The sequence below is a fragment of the Strigops habroptila genome, chromosome 2 (genome assembly GCF_004027225.2).
Source record: "Strigops habroptila isolate Jane chromosome 2, bStrHab1.2.pri, whole genome shotgun sequence".
Lineage (NCBI taxonomy): Eukaryota > Metazoa > Chordata > Aves > Psittaciformes > Psittacidae > Strigops > Strigops habroptila.
Window position 1 is genome coordinate 122,989,367 of NC_044278.2, and position 24,080 is coordinate 123,013,446.

At 49.8% G+C, this 24,080-nt stretch overlaps 1 protein-coding gene and 3 long non-coding RNA genes across 14 annotated transcripts in view; 2 read left to right on the forward strand and 2 right to left on the reverse strand.

Moving 5' to 3' along the window:
* LCMT2 (leucine carboxyl methyltransferase 2) overlaps positions 1 to 5,823 on the forward strand; it is a 29,672-nt gene extending 23,849 nt beyond the window's left edge. For 4 of the 8 annotated variants that reach the window (XM_030475355.1, XM_030475398.1, XM_030475407.1 and 1 more), the window contains one exon: positions 756 to 1,145. In XM_030475355.1, the coding sequence (XP_030331215.1) occupies positions 756 to 965 (210 nt within the window). In that variant the 3' untranslated portion in view covers positions 966 to 1,145. Of the gene's footprint in view, positions 1 to 245; positions 1,146 to 2,649 lie in introns of those variants that run through there. The other 4 variants (XR_003989876.1, XM_030475363.1, XM_030475372.1 and 1 more) reach the window with 4 other exon arrangements.
* LOC115603547 lies at positions 4,433 to 6,643 on the reverse strand. The gene is made up of 2 exons (XR_003989900.1): positions 6,274 to 6,643; positions 4,433 to 5,265 (listed from the first exon to the last, which is right to left on the reverse strand). It is a non-coding gene; the product is annotated as an uncharacterized LOC115603547 (long non-coding RNA).
* Positions 6,644 to 6,649: 6 nt separating this feature from the next.
* On the forward strand, positions 6,650 to 10,600 carry LOC115603513. Of its 4 annotated transcripts, XR_003989885.1 has the most exons (4): positions 6,650 to 6,744; positions 8,202 to 8,524; positions 9,663 to 10,158; positions 10,438 to 10,600. It is a non-coding gene; the product is annotated as an uncharacterized LOC115603513 (long non-coding RNA). The 4 variants fall into 4 exon arrangements; XR_003989887.1 differs by having other exon boundaries at positions 8,716 to 10,600; XR_003989883.1 differs by having other exon boundaries at positions 9,663 to 10,600.
* Positions 10,601 to 12,732: 2,132 nt separating this feature from the next.
* On the reverse strand, positions 12,733 to 15,810 carry LOC115603528. The gene is made up of 2 exons (XR_003989893.1): positions 15,559 to 15,810; positions 12,733 to 14,874 (listed from the first exon to the last, which is right to left on the reverse strand). It is a non-coding gene; the product is annotated as an uncharacterized LOC115603528 (long non-coding RNA).
* Positions 15,811 to 24,080: the final 8,270 nt, after the last annotated feature.

Genomic DNA, 24,080 nt, shown 5'->3' on the forward strand with positions numbered 1-24,080 from the left:
TTGCATTCTGTCTTGAGCATTTTACAAAGGAAGCCTCTACAATGTGTTCTTTTCAGACTCCAGTGGCCCCAACAATAGTTGAATTGTCAACACAGCAGTTTTGTTACTGCTGCAGTCTTTTATCTGCAAGTGTCTTTCCAAGGTTCACTTTCCTGAGCTTTCAAATATTGGAGGTCATCATGAAAGAGCTTCTCTTCAGATTGTCAGATAAACAGGTTATAAATCAGATGTTTCTTGCACTGCACATGTATCACTATATGCTTTAGGCTGTCTCCTTTGTGGTGAAGAGGGCATGATTGTTCGTTGCTGCTTCTGATGTAAGAACTAGGAGACATCAAAAGAAGCTGGCAGGCAATACACTTGAAAAGAGTGCTTCATATGAAACATAGGTAAGCTCTGGAGCTCGTTGCCAAAGGATATGAATGCCAAAGGTTTACATGGATTCAGAAAGTGATGGGCTATGTTCCTGGAAGGAAAAACATTAAGGTTGAGGGATACAAAGACATAGTCACTAACAATCACTGAACTGCAAGTTGTTGCATGGACTATGCTAGAGGAGTGTATTGTGGTTTCCTTGTTCCTGGATTCTCTAGTTATTTATTTTTGTCCACATTTGTGGGTGGTATAGTGGACTAAATGGGACCCAATGTGATTGTTCTTAACTTTCTAATGAAGGTATGATATGAAATAACCTCTGCAGCATTGTCTGAAGTATACACGTGTTGAAGTCTTGTATGTTCAAAACTTTTTTTTAGGAGCATCTGGAGTGGCCATTAATGCTACATAATCATAGTAGTGTCTTTCTGCCAAATGAGCAGGAGTTGTTGATTATTGGTGGTGGGGGGAACTGCTTCTCCTTCGGGACACACCTGAACCCAGAGCCTGTCTCATTGAGCCTCAGCAACATTCTGACAGCCGCTGACTGGGACCAGACAGGACTGAACCATGCTGCTGCACTGTGGTGAGATATCTATTCACTTGTAGGTCCAAGAGCAGCAAAACGTTTCCACAAGGGTTTTGTATCCAGAATGCGTTTATAAGAGTGTGGGATTAGGAGGGACAGTTATGACAAGGGGTTGCATACCTCATCTGTCTTGGTTTTGTACTGCTCTTTATGTTGCTGTAAATAAAGTAGCTCAAAGGTAGCTCTGTGGTGATAGCAGTAAAGGTGAAATGAGGAACAGTGCTATGTTCAAAAGGGACATGACTGCACAGTGCTGACTTGGAGGTACAGTGAAGTCACTGAGTCACAAAGGCCTTGGAAATGTTCAGTCAGTCATAACCAAATAAGTGAAAGGAAGCGTAGCATGGGTCATACCTGAATGTTTCAAAAGGTCATATCCAGTTTAGATATGACAAATGCCTGCTCCTCTGATTCTTGTTGCCGGGACTCTGCTAGCTGCAGCCCTTGCTTGTTTCCTGGGAGGGTCACAATATGTCAGTGAAAGAAGGGCAGGGGGATGCTGCGTGAAATCATGAGTCGATCTCATTGCTAACATTTGAACTTTCCTATGTCTGGAAAGCTGCCATGGTGCGGACACTATGCTGGGAACACAATTTGAGCACAGTGTTCAAACTAGGATGATCTTGAGAAGACACATACACTTTTGCCTGTGTTTTATACAGGATGACCAGCTTAGCTCAGGGAGGTTTTTGTGTTGGGGAAAGCCCTGTCAAGATGACTAGAGAGTTCATGCTCCTTGGAGCATGAACTAGAAAATAAGAAAGGCAGATCTCTAAAGCTATTGCAGTACCAAAATCAGTTGAGACTGCTGATTGGGGTCTCACATCTGTAGGCACCCAGAAATCATATTGCCTTCTGAATTCTTCAGTGAGGTGTCAATAAACCTGTGAAATTGAGAAGGTGGAATAACCTCAGTGGCTCTTCATGGCTTTTACTGGCTGTGATGAGGAAAGGGGTACCAAGCAAAGTGCCTTTGAGAGCACATTCTGGGACTGAAGTGTGTCCGAGGAGCTGGCAGACACTGGAGCAGGAGTAGGCCCTGAAGTCACTCGGCTCCATTTCCTATCAAGCTCCCTCCTCCTGCAGTTGTGAATGGCCAATATCCAGCATACGGAGGAGGTCAGGGAGATCCTGTGAGTTGGATGGGCCTGAGGGGGGGAGTGTGTAAATAAAACAAGTAAGTGCAATTCACCAAGGCAGGAGCCAGAAGGGAAACTGCAGCTTGATGAACTTCAACATGGGCTTCCTGCTGCAGAGGGCACAGATATCAGGTGATACTAGGAACTGCATTATAAATCCACGAAGGACTTCCCAGTTTACATCCCCAGCAGGTGATGGAATTAACTCAGGTTATGAACTGGATCACCCATGTTCCTTCCTGCCCTTATGCTAGAGGTCCTGCTGCTTTGTGTCAGGACAGGATGCAAAGGTAACAGGGTTCACAGCAGTAGTGCACTGGAGCCAGTTTTCTTTGTGATCTCAGTACAAAAAGCACTTGAACTATGCAAGGTATAGATTAAAAAGCCATTTATTGAAGCTAAGACCAGAAGGCAAAAGGATAATATAGGTCAGATGCTGGGAGCATGGAGTTAGAGGGACATCCAGTCAGGGCATGGCTGACTGGCAGCAGATGCTGCGTATGGAGAACACCAACAACTTGGTCTCTCAATCTCTTATTTTCTTAGAACAAAACAATACCATTCATCACTTCTGCTTCAAAGGAAAGGATGTTCACTGGAGAACCTGCTGCTTTACTTCAGGATAAAAGAGAAGCACTTGCAGTTGATGTAACTGCCAGTGGCCAGGGGCTATCTACAGGTTCCTTTGTTACTGCTATTAGGTGGATAACGTCCTGTGAGCAACGGCTGTGTGCAGCACAACATAGGCTTGAAGGCCAAACTTTATTTGCTACATCGCACAGCACCAGACCTGTATCTTCTCAGGTTAACTGCTAAATGGATTGCTAACTCGTCCAATATTCTGGCTAGGATCACTACAGTCCTTTATTAACCCCAGCTCTGGCCACACCCCCCCAGTGTGGTCCTGCCTCATACCTGCTTCGACCTGCCGGCACCTGAGACCACGCCCCTTCACAAGCTACACCCCTGCTCACCGTCCCCAGCTCTGTCTAAGCCACTCTCCTGAGTCCATGACCCCTGTCTTTCTTTAATCCCGCCCCCAGGGCAAGCCCCACCCCCTGCATCTCCTCCTGCCCCAGCTCCAGCGAGGCTCCACACACACCTCACCTGGACCCGTTCCCCTCATGTGGCCACATCCCCCGGTGGCTCCGCCCCCAACGCAGACCACACCTCACTCGAGGCGACCCCGCCCTGGCCATGCCCCCTGGGATGCCACCTGCCCCTGCTTTGCCCACCCAGCCCCGTCCTGGCCACACCCACATTCCTTGCCAAGGAGACGCCTCCAAGCATGGCCCTGCTCTCTTGGGGCTACGCCCCCACCCTGGACACACCCCCGGTCCCTTACTAACCACGCCCAGAGCCCTGACCCAAGCCACGCTCCTGTCACAGCCCGCACCCCAGGACAACCTCAAGCCTGCCCCTAGCTGAGACCACACCCCCGGTTAGTAACCCTGCCCTAACCCCACCCACACCCCTGGCCACGCCCCCAGCACTGTCTCCCCCACCCCAGCCCCATGACCACAGTAAGTCCCACCCCTTGTCTACCCCATAGCTCCACCCCTCACTAGCCCTGCCCCCAGACCTGACCACGCCCCACCTGTGCAATGGCCCCACCCACAGCCCCGATCACACCCTCACTGGAGTCCACGCCCCTTGTCCCACCCCAACAGAGGCCTCGTCCCCTGGTACCACCCACACCTCAGCCTGGATCACACCCACCCTCCTACATTAGCCCTCCTCCCCCTCCCCCCCCCCAGCACAGACCACACCCCTCAGGCCTTTATTATCCCTGCCTTGGCCTCACACCTAGACCAGACTCATCATAATGTGATTAAAAAGGGAATAAAAAGTGAATAAACCTAAATACAACTTGAATAAAAGTGAACAAAAAGTGACTAAAAAACCAAATAAAAAGTGAATTAAATTGAAGAAATTCAACAAAAAGTGAGTAAAAGCCATTTTAAATTACGAAAAAGTGAATAAAAACAAACGAAAGTGAATAAAAAATTCATGGGTGTTGGAGCACTTATGAGCCACAGGAGGTAGTGGGGTCCCTATGGGACACTTCGGGATCCCTATAGGGTGCCATGTATACAGATTCTGCTGCTGCTGCTGTTATTGCAATGCCAGTAGTCAGTAAAAGCTGTGGGGCGTGAGTTCTGGGTCTATAGGACACTATGGGGCAGTGGAGGGTGGCTGTGGGGTGCTATGGGTTGCCATGGGACAGTGTGTGGGGCACTCTGGGGTCTCTATGGGTTGCTGTGGGTTGCTATGGAGATCTATGGGTCACTATTGATTCGTAGAACTCGTTAAGAACTCACCAACAAAGTTTAAGTTGACAAGCAGGTTTTCTTTATTGCAGCACTGGGAGACACCAGGGATATCTCCTCCTAATGTGTGTCTCGTTTAAGCATCAAACAGACCGTGATTATATTGTTGCTTAACACACATATTCATTACATTTCCAATAAATGTCATACATATTCATTAGTTGTCTGAGAATTGTTTTACATAATTACACACCCATTTTCGCATGCACATAACAACATGGTAGTGGTCTTTGGTGGTCATTTTACTTCTTCCAACAATCTTCATCACTTGGCCGTTCCTTGAACTTTGTTCGGGAAGTCTTTGAAGCATGCGCAGTAGGAAAATGCTTACACCAGCTTAATTAGTTCAGTAACACTGCTGACATAAGTGAGTGATTTCTCCTTGTCCTTCTACTTACCAGTTAACTTCGCTACAGCACCTCCTGAACATCTGCTAGTTTCAGATACTCTTTAGCTACAGTTCTGTTTTGGTTGCAATAAATTTTGTATGAAGGTCATAAGGTTCTAAAACTATGTCAGCTACAAAGATTTATCTTATACAAGGATCCTTATTATGTCCTTTTGGTTGGGCTTTTTAAGTTTGGAAAGTTTTGTTGTTATGTACAAAGCTACCAAGCTTAAAGTTACTTAAAACTGAATTTTCTTATTTACAAAGGATTATATTTCATTTTGTACTTCCTTGTCTCACTATGGGATCTATATGGGTCGCTATGGAGGGTCCATGGGTTGCTGTCAGGTGTCTATCGGTCACCATACATCTCTATGGGATGTCTACAGGGTGTACGGGGCTCTATGGAGTGTCGATGAGTTTCTCTGGATCACTATGGGGTATCTAGAAAAACAACAACAAAAAAAAAGTTACTAAAAAGGTCTGTAAAGCAAATAAATCTGAAGAAAAAAATTATAAACAGCAAATAAAGGTGAATAAAACTGCGTAAAGTCAACAAAAAGCAAATAAAAGTGAATAAAGTGATTATAAGTTATTACAAAGTAAATAAAAAAGAGTAAAAGTGAACAAGCCTGAATGAATCTCGAATAAAAGTGAATGAAAGTTCATAAAAATGAATGAAAGCAAATAAGAAACCAATTGGTGTAGGGGTACTTATGGGAGGCAGGGGTAGTGGGGCCCCTATGGGATGCCATGGTGCTTGACGATGCTGCTGACGATGATGCCATCCCACTCATGGTGATGTCACAACACCATAAGTCATAGGGGTTGTCATGTGGCCATATGTGAGTCTATAGGGTATCTAGCAGTTGCTGTGGGTGTCTATGGCTCACTACAGGGTGTCCAGGGCTCACTATACGGTCTCTATGGGACATCTATAGGTCACAGTGTAGAGGGATGGAGTTTGGGACATGGGGATGGAGAATATGTCCTCACCCACCATGTGCTGGCCCCCCATTCCGCCATCTTGTCCCCCCCATCTGCCATCTGCTCTTCCCCCCCACCGCCATTTTCTCTTACCCCCACCACCATTCCCCCACACCCCTTCTTCTATACTGTACCCCACTACTATTCCCCCTTTTCTCATCATCTATCCCCCCTAACAGCCATTATCCCCACCTTTCCCATCATCTATCCCCCCTAACCACCACTGTCTCCCCCTTTTCGCATCATCTATACTACCTAACAGCCATTGCTCCCCCCTTCCCCATCATCTATCCCCCCCCAGCTGCCATTATCTTCCCCCTTCCCCACCATCTCTCCCCTCTTGACTACCATTATCCCTCCTTCCCCGTCATCTATGCCCTCTAACCGCCATTATCCCCCCTTCCCCATCATCCGCTTTCCCTTTAAACAGCTTTCCTCCCCTGTCACCGCCGTCTTCCCGCCCACCAAAGCCGGAACAAGCCTTCGCCCAGCAGCTCCTGGACGGCCCCGCGCCGAGCTGAGCTGAGCTGAGCCGAGCCCCGCTAAGCTTCACAGCCGCGCATCTGTCGAAGATAAAGCCGCGCTTCAGCCGCCGCCGCTGCCGCCACCTTCTCCTTCTTCCTCCCCGGCCGCCGCCATCGCCCCCTCACACCGAGGGGCACCGCTGATTGGCCGCCGGTCGCTAGGCGGGAAGGCGTCCCCTCAGCTGCGCGCTGTAGCTAAGGGAGAGGCGGCCAGGGATTGAAGGACGCTGCTGTCCCACCGCCTCCATGTCCCGCCCTCGCTGTGAGGCGAGCAGCGCAGTGATTGGCTGGGAGGCGGGAGCGGGCGAGGTTATAAAAGGGGCGGTGCAGGGCGGGAGGTATTTTCCCGGCGGCGGCGTCAGGGGTGGACTCAGGGGCGGAAGGAGCAGAAGCAGCAGCGGCGGCGGGCGAGGTAGTAAAAGGGGCGTCGGGAGTGGCGGTGGCGGCGTCAGGAGCGGCAGGGGGCGAGCGGCGGCGGGAGCAGCGGCGGGAGCAGCAGGAACGGCAAGGGCAGGGGCGGTGCCGGCTGCAAGAGCGGCACGCGGGGAGGCGGGGGCGGGAGCGGCAGGGGCGGAGGCAGCGGCGGAAGGGGCGGTGGCGGCGGGCGAGGTAGTAAAGGGGACGGCGAGAGCGGCGGGGGTCGCCAGCAGCGAGAGCCGCGGGAGGGGTCGCGGCGACGGCGGCCAAGAGCGGCGGCAGCGGGTGTGGCAAGGACAGGGGCGGTGCCGACGGCAGGAGCGGTGGGGAGGGGGGCGGTGTCGGCGTCAGGAGCGGCAAGGGCAGGGGCGGTGCCGGCTGCAGGAGCCGCGGAGGGGAAAGCGGGGCGGGGGCCGGGGGCGGCAAGGGCTAGGGGGCTCATGGTTCATCAGTGCATTTAATTAAATTTGATTTACTCTACGTTTATTTACGACTATATAAATTTATTTGAGTTTTAGTCGAGATTTTATCGCTTTGGTTCACTTTTATTCCCTTATGCAGTTTTTTATGGAGTTTTATTCACTTAATACTGACTTTTAGTCACTTTATTAACTTTTTTCTCTTTTGATTCACTTTATATTCGCTTTCTAGTCACCTTTTTCAGGTTTTCGGGGTTTTTTTTTTCCGCTTTCTAATCACCTCTGTTCGCATTTATTCGCTTTTTATTGAGGCATATGCGCTTTTACTGTCTTTTTCTCAGTTTTTTATTTGCTTGAATTCACTTTTAATCACTTTTTATTCAGCTGTGTTGGGAACACCTGGCTTCAATAACAGCTCATGAGGCAGAGTGAGGTTTAAAGCTTTATTCGAATAAAGGGAGATATCCACCAGACACACGTGGTTCAGGGTTCTCCATTTGCAGTCAGTATCCACCTATTTGATACTTTCCCTGCCTGCAAAGTGCCTCCTCCTTTCTCCTTTGCCTCAGATCCTCTGAGCCATTTTACTGTGCATAAGCGACAGTTCCCATGAGACGGGCGAGTTTCACAAGGCTAAGCAAGTCCTGCAAGGTTTAACAAGTTCTCACGTTATTTACACTCTTTCGTAGAACCACGGGGCTTTTGTAAGATTCTGCACTTTTTCACTGTTGTCAGCAGTGTATTTGCGTATTTTTGGCAAGGCCACAGCTGTTCTCCGCAAGTTTTACGCACGGTTTTGTCACCCTTGAACTCCCATGTACTTGCTTTGGATTTGCTCTTAATTCGCTTTTATGCTGTTTTGTTCAGATGTATTTGCTTTTAAGTTCCTTTGAGTGATCTTCAGTTTTATTCCCTTTTCTTGTAGATTTCTTCAGATTTCTTCCCTTTTCTTCTTTTTCATTCACACTTAATTCACTTTTGTTCAGTTTTATTAAGGTTTATTCACTTTCATTGGTGTTTCTCCCCTTTTCAGCTTTATGCCTGTTTTATTTCACTGCAATCCAGTTTAATGGAGCTGGAGCGACTGCACCGGGCCCGGCCCACGCCCCAGGATGGACCTGAGACCCACAGCCACCCCCACACTGTTCCTTGGCGATCCTGTGACACCCCATAGATATGCCACAGCGACCCATAGACACACACCCCCCCAGCCCCGTAGTGCCCTATAGGCCCACAACACGTGTCCCCCAGCTTTTATTGACTCCTGGCGTCATGATGTCACCAGGACCGCGATGACATCGTCAGCATCATCAATGACACAGTGCCCCATAGGGCCCCCACTACCCCCCGCAACCTGTAAGTACCCCAAAACCAGTCGATTTTTTTATTCGCTTTCCTTCTTTTTTTTTTAAGGTGTCATTCACTTTTATTTGAGTTTTATTCATGATTGCTCAGGTTTTGCTCACTTTTTGCTCACTTTTTGCTCAGTTTCTTCAGATATGTCTTAGTCAATTTTAGTGACTTTATTTTTTTTTGATACCCTGTAGTGACCTAGAGAACTCCATGGAAACCTCATAGAGCCCCATAGACCCCAGTAGATCCCTTATATGCCCCCCCAGCCTCATAGAGTCTCTATAGATATCCCATAGGGTCCCAGAGCGACCCATAGGCACCCTACATGAACTCTTGATGAAGCATGGACACGCCATAGTGGTCTTCAGACACCCATAGGCGGCCCCTAGCCACCCATAGACATCCCATAGCCATCCACAGCACCCCATGGACACCCTATAGACATCCCCCAGAGAGGCACAGTGACCGATAGACACCCCACCGCAACCCAGGGCTACTCCAAAGTGACTCACAGATGCCCCACAGAGACTCATAGATCCTCATAATGATCCACTGCGACCTACAGATACCCCACAGACACCCTATAGCAAGCCCTGGACCCCCTGTAGTGTGCCACAGCCACCCATAGACACCCCATAGAGACCCACAGGAACTGCTAGATACCCTATAGACCCACATGTGGCCCCATGACAACCCATAGAGCCCTATACACACCCTGCACTCCCACATAGCACCCTATAGACCCCCTCCCCACTGCCCCATAGTTCCCTATAGATGCACAGCATATGCCTCATGGCATTTATTGACTTATGGTGGTGTGATGTCACCAGGACCTTGATGACATCATCAGCATCATCAGTGGCACGGCACCCTATAGGGACCCCCAAGAGCCCGATGGGGGTTCCCCAAGTGCCCCATGGGGCTCCCAATACTCCCCCGCACCCCATAAGTACCCCAACACCAATCAGGTTTTTTTACTGACTTTCATTCATTTTTATTTGAGTTTTATTTAGGGTTGTTCACTTTTATTCAGTTTTATTCACTGTTTAACCACTTCATTGACTTTAATGCGCTTTTTATTCACTTCTTTCCCGTTTTCTTCAGATTTAATTTAGTCACTTATATTAAGTTTTTTTTTTAGGTATCCCTTAGTGACCCAGAGCAACCCATGGACACCTCCTAGAGCCCCTCAGAGCACAGTAGATCCCCTATAGAGCCACTCAGCCTCATAGCCTCCCTGTAGACATCCCATAGGGTCCCAGAGCGACCCGTAGCCATCCCAGAGCAGCTCTTAGCAACCCACAGACACCCCATAGTTACGTAGACACCCATAAACACCCATCACATAGTGACCCATAGGCAGTCCCCAGCCATCCACAGCACCCCATAGAGGCCCACAGCAACTCCTGGATACCCTATACACCCACACATAGCCCCATGATGACCCATAGACACCCTCCACTGCCACATAGCACCCCATACACACCCCCCATAGTTCCCTATAGATGCACAACACACACCCCACGGCTTTTATTGACTTACGGTGTGACGTCACCAGGACTGCGATGACAGCAGCAGCAGCAGCATCGGCAACCACCACGGCACCACATAGGGCCCCCATTACCCCGTCGCGCCCCGTAAGTACCCCAACACCAATCGTTTTTTTATTTGCTTTCATGCATTTTTATGAACTTTCATTCACTTTTATTCGAGATTCATTCAGGCTTGTTCACTTTTATTCCTTTTTTTTTTGCTTTGTAATAATTTATAATCACATTATTCACTTTTGCTTTTTATTGTCTTTACGCAGTTTTATTCAGCTTTATTGGCTTTTTTATTCATTTTTTCTTCAGATTTATTTGCTTTCTAGTCTCTTTTTTTTAAATAACTTTTTTTTGTTTTTAAATGCCCCACAGCGACCCAGAGAAACTCATAGAGCTCCCCAGCCTCTATAGACCCCCCATAGAGATGCACAGCAACCACTAGAGACTCATAGAGACCCCATAGTGATCACATTATGGTGGGTCTGGGTGGAGTGTGAGGCGAAGGCGGGGTTAATAAAGGCCTGGGGGTGTGGTTTGTGCTGTGGAATGGCTCTGGGAGGGGCGGGGTTAATAAAGGTGTGGGGGGGTGGTCATTGCTGTGGGAGGGGCGGGGTTAATAAAGGCCTGGGAGTGTGGTCTGTGCTGTGGGAGGGGCTAATGTGGGGGGGGTGTGTGTGTGGTCTAGGCTAAGGGGTGGGTGGTACCGGGGGGGGAGAGGCCTCTGTTGGGGTGGGCCAGTGAGGGACAAGGGGTGTGGACTCAGGTGAGGGTGTGATGGAGGCTGTGGGTGGAGTCAGGACTAGTGAGGGGTGGAGCTGTGGTGTAGACAAGGGCTGGGGATGGTGCTGGGGGCGTGGTCTAGTCTGTGGCTAGGGCTGGGGGCGTGGCCGGGGTGGGTGTGGGCTCTCAGCTAGGGGCAGGATTCAGGTTGGCCTGGGGTTGGGGGGCTTTGTGACAGGGGGTGTGGCTTGGGTAGGGGCGTGGTCAGGGCTCTGCAGGGCTAGTAGGGAGGGCGGGTGGGTGGGCAGTAGGACCTGGCCAGCAGAATCTAGGAAGTGGTGGGTGGGCATTAGGACCTGGTGGGTGGTAGGGCGGGCCCTAGAAGCTGGTGGGTGGGCTGTAGGAACAGGTGGGCAGGAGGGTGTGCACTAGGACCAGGCTGGCACCAGGACCAAGCAGGTGGCAGGCGAGTGGGTTCTAGGACCCGGTGGGCAGGGGTGAAGGGCAGGCACTAGCACCCAGGGGGCATTTGGACCTGGCAGGGTTAGTACAGGGCCGGGGGCGTGGCCCCAAGAGGGCGGGGCCACGCTTAAGGACATCTCCTTGGCAAGCAATGTAGGTGTGGCTACTGTGGGGCAGGGGGCGTGGCCAAGACGGGACTGGGTGGGACCATGCAGGGGGGTGTGGCCAGGGCTGGGGGGCAGGACGAAAGCTGGGGTTGATGCAGACCTGGGGGTGTGCTTAGGCTGGAGGTATGGTTCCATGCTGGGTGTGGGCCCAGCCATGGGGGGGGGGGGTGTGTGTGTGTCAGTCAAGGCCTGGGAGGTGTGATCTGTGTGGTGGGTTGGGCTACTTTGGGATTATGGGCGTGGTCTCGGTTGGGGGGTGGGGCTACTGAGGGGTCAGGCCAATGAGAGACAGGGGCGTGGTCTAGGCTGTGGGTGGAGGCACAATTGTGGTGGGGCCAGTGTACAGGTGGAGCTTGGTGCTGGTGAGGGAGTGGGGCTGGTGTGGGGGGGCTGGGGGCGTGGCCCAGGCTGTGGCTAGGGTTAGGGTGGGTGCAGAGACAAGTGGCTCTGCAGGGGAGTCATAGGTCAGGGTCAAAAGGTCACGTGGTCAAATGCCAGAGGTGAATGTTAAAAGGTCATTGTGAAGTGTCAGAGGTAAAAAAAGCAATAGGTGAAAAGGCCAGCAGTCATGGTGAAAAGGATCAAAGGTCAGGGGCCAGAGGTCAAGTGCCAGCAGCTGGGACCACAGCTCTTCACAAGGTATGCCCCTGGTCACCTTCCCCAGTCCTATCCAAGCCACCCTGTGAGTCCATGCCCCCAGGACAAGTCCTGCCCCCTGCAGGGCCTCCTGCCTCTGCTCCAGTGAGGCTCCGCCCACACCTCACCTGGACCTGTCCTCTCATGTGCCCACATTCCCTGGTAGCCCCGCCCCAAACACAGACAGGAGGTGACCCTGCCCTGGCCACGCCCCACAGCATGTTCCCACCTCAGGCCTGCTTCAGACCTACCCAGTCCTGTCTTGGCCACGCCCCCAGCCCCACAAACACCACACCCACATCCCTTGCTCTGCTCTTGGGGCCATGTCCCCTGGCCCTCTACTAACCCTGCCCAGAGGCCTACCTGACCATGCCCCTAGTCACACCACCCACCCCAGGCCAACCTGAAACCTGCCCCTAGCTGAGACCCCATGCTAGGCCATGCCCCCAGCACAGTGCCCACCCCTTGTCTCCACCACAGCTCCACCCCTCACTAGCGCTGGCCCCACCCACAGCCTCCATCACACCCTCACCTGAGTCCACACCCCTTGTCCCTCATTGGCCCAACCCAACAGAGACCTCGCCCCCCCCCCCCCCGGTACCACCCCTGCTTAGCCTAGACCACACCCACCTGCCCCACATCAGCCCCTCTCACAACACAGACCACACCCCTCCCAGAGCCCTTCCACAGCACAGAGCACACCCCCACGACTTTATTATTCCCACCTTGGCTTCACACCCAGCCCAGACCCACCATAATGTCATTAAAAAGGGAATAAAAAGTGAATCGACCTGACTGCAACTTCAAGTGAACAAAAATTGACTAAAAATAAAAAGTGAACTAAACTGAAGAAATTCAACGAAAAGTGAAAACAAGCAATTGTAAATTATGAAAAAGTGAATAAAAATGAATGACACTGAGAAAAAAATTCATGGGTGTTGGGGCACTTACGGGCCACGGGGCATAGCGGGGTCCCTGTCGGGTGCCATGTATACAGATTCTGCTGCTACTGCTGCTGCTGTTCTTGCAATGCCAGTAGTCAATAAAAGCTGTGGGGCGTGAGCTGTGGGTCTATAGGATGCTACGGGGCAGTGGAGGATGTCTATGGGGTGATATGGGTTGCCATGGGGCAGTGTGTGGGTCACTCTGGGGCCTCTGTGGGTAGTTATGGGGATCTATGGGTCACTATGGGGTCTATATGGGCTGCTATGGAGGGTCCATGAGTTGCTGTTGGGTGTCTATGGGTCACCGTACGGCTCTATGCGATGTCTATAGGGTGTATAGGGCTCTATGGAGCATCCAGGAGTTTCTCTGGGTCGCTACGGGGCATCTGGGCGGAAAAAAAAAAAAATGACTAAAAATGACGCTAAAGCAAATAAATCTGGGGAAAAAAAAACCAAAACCCCAGCAAATAAGGCTGAATAAAACTTCCTAAAGTCAACAAAAAGCAAATAAAAGTGAATAAAGTGATTATAAGTTATTACAAAGTAAATAAGGAGGAATAAAAGTGAACAAGCCTGAATGAATCTCGAATAAAAGTGAATGAAAGTTCATAAAAATGAATGAAAGCAAATAAAAAACCGATTGGTGTGGGGGTACTCATGAGGGGCGGGCGGAGTGGGGGCCCTATGGGGCTCCATGGTGGTTGACGATGCTGCTGCTGCTGATGTCATCCCAGTCCTGGTGAAGCCACGACACCATAAGTCATGAGAGTTGCCATGGGGCCGTGTGTGGGTCTATAGGGTATCTAGCAGGTGCTGTGGGTCTCTATGGGTGGCTGTGGCTCACTACAGGGGGTCCAGGGCTCGCTATAGGGTGTCTATGGGGTATCTATACGTCACAATTGGTCATTATGGGGATTTATGGATCTCTATGGGGCATCTGTGAGTCACTTTGGAGTATCCATGGGTTGCTGTGGGGTGTCTATGGGTCGCTCTGGGACCCTATGGGAAGTCTATAGGGAGTCTATGAGGCTGGGGGTCCTATAAAGGATCTAAGGGGCGTCTATGGGATGTCCAGGGGTTGCTAAGGGTCACTATGGGGAATCTAAAAAAGAAAATGTTACTAAAAGTGGCTAAATCAAATCGGAAGAAGACTGAATGAAAACTGAATGAAAAGTCAATAAAATGTCAATAAAGTGATTAAAAAGCGAAGAAAAATGAATAAAAGTGAATAAACCTGAATGAAACTCAAAGAAAAGTGAATAAAAATGAAAGCGAATAAAAGAGTCAAACCCCAAATTATGTTGGGGGGGGGGTAGTGGGGACCCTATGGGGTACTTGGGGTTCCCTATAGGGCTCGTTGTGGTGGGTGGGCCACCTGTCCCCCGGGGAGTACCTGCTGCTGGGCACGGAGCCCCGGGAATACCAGGAATGCCACTGGGATCAGCACCGGGAGCTGCTGCCCCAGGTGCTGCTGCACCCTTTGGACCCCCCTAGCACTGTGGGGCGGCTGTTCCTGGGGCTGCACCCCAGGGTGCTACTGGCCAGCACCCACCGAGGGATCTTCCTACACCTCCGGGATGGATCCGGGATGATGCGAGTGACAACAGGAATGCTGGAGGTTCACTGCTGGGCTGCACACACCATGGGGCTGCCGCTGCGGCGCGGGGAGCTGGTGCACGTCTTCGATGCGCAGAGGTTTCGGCAGGATGAGGGTTTATCCTGATCCGTGGGCTCTTCCTCATCATCCTCCTCACCACCTCCATCCCCACAGAGGTGCAGCAGCACCGGGAAGGGCTGGCCCCGCGGCCCTGGCACCGGGTGACGCTGGTGCTGAGGCAGGAGCTGGGGCCACACGATGGAGCCCACAAAGCAGCCTGGTCCTGCAGGCACAGAGGGTGTCCAACATCACCATCTGGTGTCCACCGCCCACCATTCCGTATTAGAGGGATGGAGTTTGAGACACGGGGATGGAGAACATGTCCTCACCCACCATGCGCTGGCCCCCCCATCCACCATCTTGTCCCCCCCCATCTGCCATCTGCTCTTCCCCCCCCACCACCATTTTGTCTTACCCCCCACCAACACTCCCCCACACCCCTTCTTCTATACTGTACCCCACTACTATTCCCCCTTTTCTCATCATCTATCCCCCCAACAGCCATTATCCCCCCCTTCCCCATCATCTATCCCCCATAACCGTCATTACCCCCCCTTCCCCATCATCTATCCCCCGTAGCCGCCATTATCCCCCCCTTCCCCATCATCTATCCCCCCCTAGCCGCCATTATCCCCCCTTCCCCATCATCTATCCCCCCCAGCCGCCATTATCCCCCCCTTCCCCATCATCTATCCCCCCTAGCCGCCATTATCCCCCCCTTCCCCATCATCTATCCCCCCCAACCGCCATTATCTTCCCCTTTCCCCACCATCTCTCCCCTCTTGACTACCATTATCCCTCCTTCCCCGTCACCTATGCCCTCTAACCGCCATTATCCCCCCTTCCCCATCATCCGCTTTCCCTTTAAACAGCTTTCCTCCCCTGTCACCGCCGTCTTTCCGCCCACCAAAGCCGGAACAAGCCTTCGCCCAGCAGCTCCTGGACGGCCCCGCGCCGAGCTGAGCTGAGCTGAGCCGAGCCCCGCTAAGCTTCACAGCCGCGCATCTGTCGAAGATAAAGCCGCGCTTCAGCCGCCGCCGCTGCCGCCACCTTCTCCTTCTTCCTCCCCGGCCGCCGCCATCGCCCCCTCACACCGAGGGGCACCGCTGATTGGCCGCCGGTCGCTAGGCGGGAAGGCGTCCCCTCAGCTGCGCGCTGTAGCTAAGGGAGAGGCGGCCAGGGATTGAAGGACGCTGCTGTCCCACCGCCTCCATGTCCCGCCCTCGCTGTGAGGCGAGCAGCGCAGTGATTGGCTGGGAGGCGGGAGCGGGCGAGGTTATAAAAGGGGCGGTGCAGGGCGGGAGGTATTTTCCCGGCGGCGGCGTCAGGGGTGGACTCAGGGGCGGAAGGAGCAGAAGCAGCAGCGGCGGCGGGCGAGGTAGTAAAAGGGGCGTCGGGAGTGGCGGTGGCGGCGTCAGGAGCGGCAGGGGGCGAGCGGCGGCGGGAGCAGCGGCGGGAGCAGCAGGAACGGCAAGGGCAGGGGCGGTGCCGGCTGCAAGAGCGGCACGCGGGGAGGCGGGGGCGGGAGCGGCAGGGGCGGAGGCAGCGGCGGAAGGGGCGGTGGCGGCGGGCGAGGTAGTAAAGGGGACGGCGAGAGCGGCGGGGGTCGCCAGCAGCGAGAGCCGCGGGAGGGGTCGCGGCGACGGCGGCCAAGAGCGGCGGCAGCGGGTGTGGCAAGGACAGGGGCGGTGCCGACGGCAGGAGCGGTGGGGAGGGGGGCGGTGTCGGCGTCAGGAGCGGCAAGGGCAGGGGCGGTGCCGGCTGCAGGAGCCGCGGAGGGGAAAGCGGGGCGGGGGCCGGGGGCGGCAAGGGCTAGGGGGCTCATGGTTCATCAGTGCATTTAATTAAATTTGATTTACTCTACGTTTATTTACGACTATATAAATTTATTTGAGTTTTAGTCGAGATTTTATCGCTTTGGTTCACTTTTATTCCCTTATGCAGTTTTTTATGGAGTTTTATTCACTTAATACTGACTTTTAGTCACTTTATTAACTTTTTTCTCTTTTGATTCACTTTATATTCGCTTTCTAGTCACCTTTTTCAGGTTTTCGGGTTTTTTTTTTTCCGCTTTCTAATCACCTCTGTTCGCATTTATTCGCTTTTTATTGAGGCATATGCGCTTTTACTGTCTTTTTCTCAGTTTTTTATTTGCTTGAATTCACTTTTAATCACTTTTTATTCAGCTGTGTTGGGAACACCTGGTTTCAATAACATCTCATGAGGCAGAGTTTTTAGAAATCATAGCATTCCCCTTGACAAAAGCAGTAGGAAACTCTTTGCCTTTGAATGGGAAAACTCACACAATGGACGTAAAACCCAGTTAACCTGGACGAGACTTCCACAAGGATTCAAGAATAGCCCGACGCTTTTTGGAAATCAGCTGGCGAAAGAATTGGAACTCTGGGTAAATCAAGGAAAAATTCAGGTACCAAGGACACAATATCTCTTGTTGCAATATGTAGATGACATATTTATTGCGACTGAACAAGAATCACTGTGCATACGAGTAACAATAGAAATTCTGAACCAATTGGGACTAAATGTGTATAAGGTTTCGAGGGAGAAAGCCCAGATTGCCTGCACTACTGTAATGTATTTGGGCTGTGAAATCTCCCAGGGACAACGGAGGTTGGGAATTGATCATATAAAGGCAATTTGTGCTATTCCAGAGCCTCGGAATTTACATGAACTGAGAACATTCCTTGGAATGGCGGGTTGGTGCAGGTTATGGATATCGGACTATGCACTGATAGCTAAACCTTTATATGAGGCACAGAAATCTCAGACCTTCGTTTGGGAAGGGTCCCAAAAGGAAGCTTTTAAGGAGCTAAAAGAAGCATTAATAAAAGCACCCGCCCTGGGATTACCGGATTTAACCAAGGACTTCCAGCTGTTTGTGCACGAGAGACAAAGATTGGCATTGGGAGTCCTGACGCAGAGACTGGGAAGCTGGAAGCGACCAGTGGGATATTTCTCCAAACAGCTGGATCCGGTAAGTGCTGGATGGCCATCGTGCCTACGAGCAGTAGCAGCAACAGTGACTTTAATACAAGAAGCAAGAAAATTGACTTTAGGAAAACATATTGATGTATATGTGCCACACATGGTAATGACTGTTATAGAACAAAAAGGGGGGTACTGGCTATCCCCAAGTCGGATGATGAAATACCAGGCGGTATTAACTGAACAAGATGATGTGACTCTAAAGACAACTAACTTGTTGAACCCAGCAGCTTTTCTGGGTACAAATACAGAGGACAGCATATTAGAACACGATTGTGTGGAGACGATTGAATATACATATGCGACGAGGGCCGATTTGAAGGATACCCCACTTGAGCAACCTGATCAGGAACTTTTTACTGATGGAAGCAGTTTTGTGGAAGGTGGGGTCCGTTATGCTGGGTATGCAGTAACCACACAAAACACCCTAATAGAAGCAAAAGCTCTGCCCCCAGGGACTTCAGCACAACGGGCAGAGATAATAGCTCTCATCAGAGCTTTAGAACTGAGCAAAGGAAAGCGGGTAAATATATGGACAGATTCGAAATATGCATTCGGTGTGGTCCATATACATGGAGCTCTATGGAAGGAACAAGGGCTCCTATTCTCACAAGGGACAAATATAAAATACCAAGAGGAAATTCTGAATTTAATAACTGCTGTGCAATTACCAGAACAGGTGGCTATCATGCACTATAAAGCACATCAAGGAGGAAATTCTAAGATGGCCGAAGGAAATACATTTGCGGATCGGATGGCTAGATGAATTGCACGACAGGTACAGACTGTTATGGCCCTGGTACCAACAAAGGTAAGCCCATTACAGAATTATATGAATCAAAGACCAAGATACTCGGAAGAAGATGTTAAATTAGCCGAATTAGTAAAGGCTCGACTGAATCTGGAAGGATGGTACGTAACCACTACTGGACAAGTGGTAGTACCACCTGCCATCATGCGGACAATTTTACAAACCGAACATCAAAAATGTCATTGGGGGGCAGAGGCATTGGTAACATATTTAAAACGAGGAATAATCTCTACACAGATGTTAACAATGGCAAAATCCATAGGATCTAAATGCGAAATTTGTTTGAAAAACAATCCAGTAGTCAGAAGGAAAGTAGAAATGGGACATGTCAGAGTAGGTATGGAGCCGGGTGACTATTGGCAAATTGATTTTGTGGAATTACCCAAGACACAGGGATACCGATACTTGGTAGTAGGGGTTGACACCTTTTCTGGATGGCCAGAAGCCTCTCCCTGTCGCACCAATCAGGCTAAGGAAACAGTGAAATGGTTGTTGAAAGAACATGGTGTTTGTGGATATCTCAAGGATAGAGCCGATCACTGCTGTGTGCATATACCAAACGTAACTGCAGATATAGAATATGACATTACTCAGTTGGGAAAAATTGAAAAGGAAGCTGAAAAGGGAAAAAGAAGAAATAAATCATAATTGGGTAGGACCGTTATTTGATGGATTGGGAATCCACCTTACTGGATGGATTCATTCCTTCATAGAGACAGTGTTTACTCTATTACTTGTGTTCCTTGTAATCTATATTCGAAAAGAGATAACCCGGAATACCAATTGGACACATAAAATCATTGGAGCAGTGACTCGACAATATCCACGACACCCAACACCTCCACCTCCTACCTATCAGGAAACAACTACATGAGTGAAAATACTTGCAGAAGATGAAGTATTTTCAAAGGGGGGAAATGTTAGAAATCATAACGTTTGATTAACAGAAGTTTAATCAAGTTTTAATCTATATATATATATAGTATTTAGCCTTACTGATTTGGTTGATTTGTGTTTTGTTAAGTTTGTTACTAGGTCAGAAAAGCCTAGTATCTAGGATGTGGATGTAGATTTATGAGACTATTCAAGTGATATCCTTATGGGGTGGTGGTTTGGTAGGAACAGTACTTTAAAGATTATTCAAGTAGAACTTTTAATTGTGTTGAGAAACAGAGTTGTATACTAAGAACCAGTCAAGGAGAGAGAGAAGAATATTGGCGCTAGCACAATCGCTGGGATTTATCCAGGACTCTAAAAGGTAAAAAGGACATAGCGAGGAAGACATCTTACTTCATCTGAGGAAGACTACTTACTTCATCCTGACGACCACCAGAAGGGGGCTGCGCAAGCGCAGAAACAACTGATGATGTAATCAGGAGATGATGCAATTTATAAATACATAGTATGAGAGGAGGATGTAACCTGTTGAATATACATTAGATTGTGAAATCTCAGTAGGATAAATTGCAGGCGCGTTGTGACGGTCTTTGGGACCAGATTTGGGTGGGTACCCCTGGTTCCCGGGGCCTCGAAATAAAGCACCACATGTAACCTCCTTAGAGTAGTTATGTGTTCTTCTCTCGGCTAACAGAGTGAGGTTTAAAGCTTTATTCGAATAAAGGGAGATATCCACCAGACACACGTGGTTCAGGGTTCTCCATTTGCAGTCAGTATCCACCTATTTGATACTTTCCCTGCCTGCAAAGTGCCTCCTCCTTTCTCCTTTGCCTCAGATCCTCTGAGCCATTTTACTGTGCATAAGCGACAGTTCCCATGAGACGGGCGAGTTTCACAAGGCTAAGCAAGTCCTGCAAGGTTTAACAAGTTCTCACGTTATTTACACTCTTTCTTTCTCGTAGAACCACGGGGCTTTTGTAAGATTCTGCACTTTTTCACTGTTGTCAGCAGTGTATTTGCGTATTTTTGGCAAGGCCACAGCTGTTCTCCGCAAGTTTTACGCACGGTTTTGTCACTCTTGAACTCCCATGTACTTGCTTTGGATTTGCTCTTAATTCGCTTTTATGCTGTTTTGTTCAGATGTATTTGCTTTTAAGTTCCTTTGAGTGATCTTCAGTTTTATTCCCTTTTCTTGTAGATTTCTTCAGATTTCTTCCCTTTTCTTCTTTTTCATTCACACTTAATTCACTTTTGTTCAGTTTTATTAAGGTTTATTCACTTTCATTGGTGTTTCTCCCCTTTTCAGCTTTATGCCTGTTTTATTTCACTGCAATCCAGTTTAATGGAGCTGGAGCGACTGCACCGGGCCCGGCCCACGCCCCAGGATGGACCTGAGACCCACAGCCACCCCCACACTGTTCCTTGGCGATCCTGTGACACCCCATAGATATGCCACAGACACACACCCCCCCAGCCCCGTAGTGCCCTATAGGCCCACAACACGTGTCCCCCAGCTTTTATTGACTCCTGGCGTCATGATGTCACCAGGACCGCGATGACATCGTCAGCATCATCAATGACACAGTGCCCCATAGGGCCCCCACTACCCCCCGCAACCCGTAAGTACCCCAAAACCAGTTGATTTTTTTATTCGTTTTCGTTCTTTAAACTTTCATTCACTTTTGTTTCAGTTTTATTCATGATTGCTCAGTTTTTGCTCAGTTTTTGCTCAGTTTTCTTCAGATATGTCTTAGTCACTTTTAGTAAGATTTTTTTAGATACCCCTTAGTGACTCAGAGCAAGCCATGGACACCTCATAGAGTCCTATAGACCCCAGTAGATCTCCTGTAGGCCCCCCCAGCCTCATAGGCTGCCAATAGACATCCCATAGGTCTCCAGGGCGACCCATAGACACAGCACAGCAACACTTGATGAGCCATGGACACGCTATAGTGACCTACAGAGACTCATAGACATGCCGTAGCCATCCACGCCACCCCTTGGACGCCATACAGACATCCCCTAGTGCCCCATAGAGTGCCCCTAGATTCCCAGTAGGCCCCCCTCAGCCTGATAGACAGCCTAGAGACATCCCATAGAGACTCTCAGTGACCGATATGGGTCTCTTGCATGCTTCTGCACTTTTTCACTGTTGTCAGCAGTGTATTTGTGTATTTCTGGCAAGGTCACAGCTTTTCTCCACAAGTTTTATGCACTTTTTTGTCACCCTTGAGCTCCCATGTACTTGCTTTGGATTTACTTTTACTTCACTTTTATGCTGTTTTATTCAGATGTATTTGCTTTTTAGTTCCTTTGAGTGATCTTCAATTCAGTTTTATTCCCTTTTCTTGGAGATTTCTTCAGATTTCTTCCCTTTTCTTCTTTTTCATTCACATTTAATTCACTTTTATTCACTTTCATTGGTGCTTCTTCTCTTTTCAGCTTTATGCCTGTTTTATTTCACTGCAGTCCAGTTTAATGGAGCTGGAGCGACTGCACGGGGCCTGGCCCACGCCCCAGGATGGACCTGAGCCCCCCGCGAAGGTGAGACCCACAGCCACCCCCACGCTGCCCCATGGCGACCCAGTGACACCCCATAGATAACCCACAGCGACGCCTAGATGCACACACCCCCCATTCCCATAGTGCCCTATAGACCCACAACACGTGTCCCCCAGCTTTTATTAACTCCTGGCGTTAGGATGTCACCAGGACCGCGATGACATCATTAGCATAGTCTATGACACAGTGCCCCACAGGGCCCCCACTATCCCCCCGCAACCTGTAAGTACTCCAGCACCAGTTGATTTTTTCATTCATTTTCATTCTTTAAACTTTCATTCACTTTTATTTGAGTTTTATTCAGGCTTGCTCAGTTTTTGCTCAGTTTTCTTCAGATTTGGCTTAGTCACTTTTAGTAAGATTTTTTTTTAGATACCCCGTAGTGACTCAGAGCAACCCCTGGACACCTCATAGAGCCCCAGAGAGCCCAGTAGATCTCCTATAGGCCCCCCCGGCCTCATAGGCTCCCTATAGATATCCCGTAGGTCTGCAGAGCGACCCATAGACACAGCACAGCAACACTTGATGAACCATGGACACGCCATAGTGACCTACAGAGACCCATAGACATGCCGTAGCCATCCACACCACCCCATGAACACTCAAAGAGAGTCCATAGACCCCTATAGGCTGCCCCCTAGATTGCCAGTTGCCCCCCCTCAGCCTGATAGACAGCCTATAGACATCCCGTAGAGACCCTCAGCGACCAATACGTGTCTTTTGTATGCTTCTGCACTTTTTCCACTGTTGTCAGCAGTGTATTTGTCTATTTCTGGCAAGGCCACAGCTGTTCTCCACAAGCTTTATGCACATTTTTGTCACTCTTGAACTCCCATGTACTTGCTTTGGATTTGCTTTTACTTCACTTTTATGCTGTTTTATTCAGATGTATTTGCTTTTTAGTTCCTTTGAGTGATCTTCAGTTTTATTCCCTTTTCTTGGAGATTTCTTCAGATTCATTCCATTTTCTTCTTTTTCATTCGCATTTAATTCAGTTCAGTTTTATTAAGTTTTTTTCACTTTCATTGGTGTTTCTCCCCTTTTCAGCTTTATGCTTGTTTTATTTCACTGCAATCCAGTTTAATGGAGCTGGAGCGACTGCACCGGGCCCGGCCCACGCCCCAGGATGGACCTGAGCCCCCTGAGAAGGGGAGACCCACAGCCACCCTCAGACTGCCCCATGGCTACCGAGTGACACCCTTAGATAACCCACAGCGCCCCATAGACACCCCCCTTCTGCTCATCCCCATAGTGCCTTGTAGACCCACAACATGTGTTCCCCAGCTTTTATTGACTCCTGGCATCCTGATGTCACCACGACCTTGATGACATCATCAGCATCATCAATTACCCAGTGCCCTTTAGGGCCCCCACTACCCATCTGCAACCCATAAATTGTAATTTACTTCATAATTTTGTCTGTTTTATTCACTTTGTAATTACTTTGTGATGTATCCAGAGTGCTTGTGTGTCTAAGGGAGGGCGCAGTGTGGTGCCAAGTCAGGGTTAATAATGTCCCGAGTGTGTGGTCTGTGCTGTGGGAGGGGCAGGGTTAATAAAGGCCTCGGGGTGTGGTCAATGTTGGGGGTGGGTCTCTGTAAATCGGTGTGAGTCTGAAAGTGAGTTTGAGTGTTAATGTGTGAGTCTGAGTTTGTGAGTGTGAGGCTGAATGTGAGTCCGAGTCTTTGTGTGTGTCTGAGTGTGACCCTGAGTCTGAGTCTTGGTGTAGAGCGTGAGATGTGAGTGTGAGAGTTTGATTGTGAGACTGAGTGTAAGATAGTGAGTTTGTGAGTGTGCATTTGAGTTACTCGGTGTGCATCTAAGTGTGACGGTCTGACTCTGAGTGAGAGCCTGAGTGTGAGTCTGAGTCTTAGTGTAGAGACTGAGTCTGAGAGTGAGAGTCTGTGAGTTGGATTGTGAGCTGGAGTGAGTCTGAGTGACTGTATAAGTGTGACTGAGTTTGAGTTTCACTCTGAGTGTCTGAGTGAGTCAGTTTTGAGTGTGCATCTGAGTGTAAGTCTGAGTGACTGAGTCTGAGTCTGTGTGTGATTTTGATTGTGGGTCTGCATCTGAGTGTGGTTGTAAGTGTGAGTTTGAATGAGAGTGTGAGTCTGAGTGTGATGCTGAATCTGATGATGCTGAGAGTCTGAATG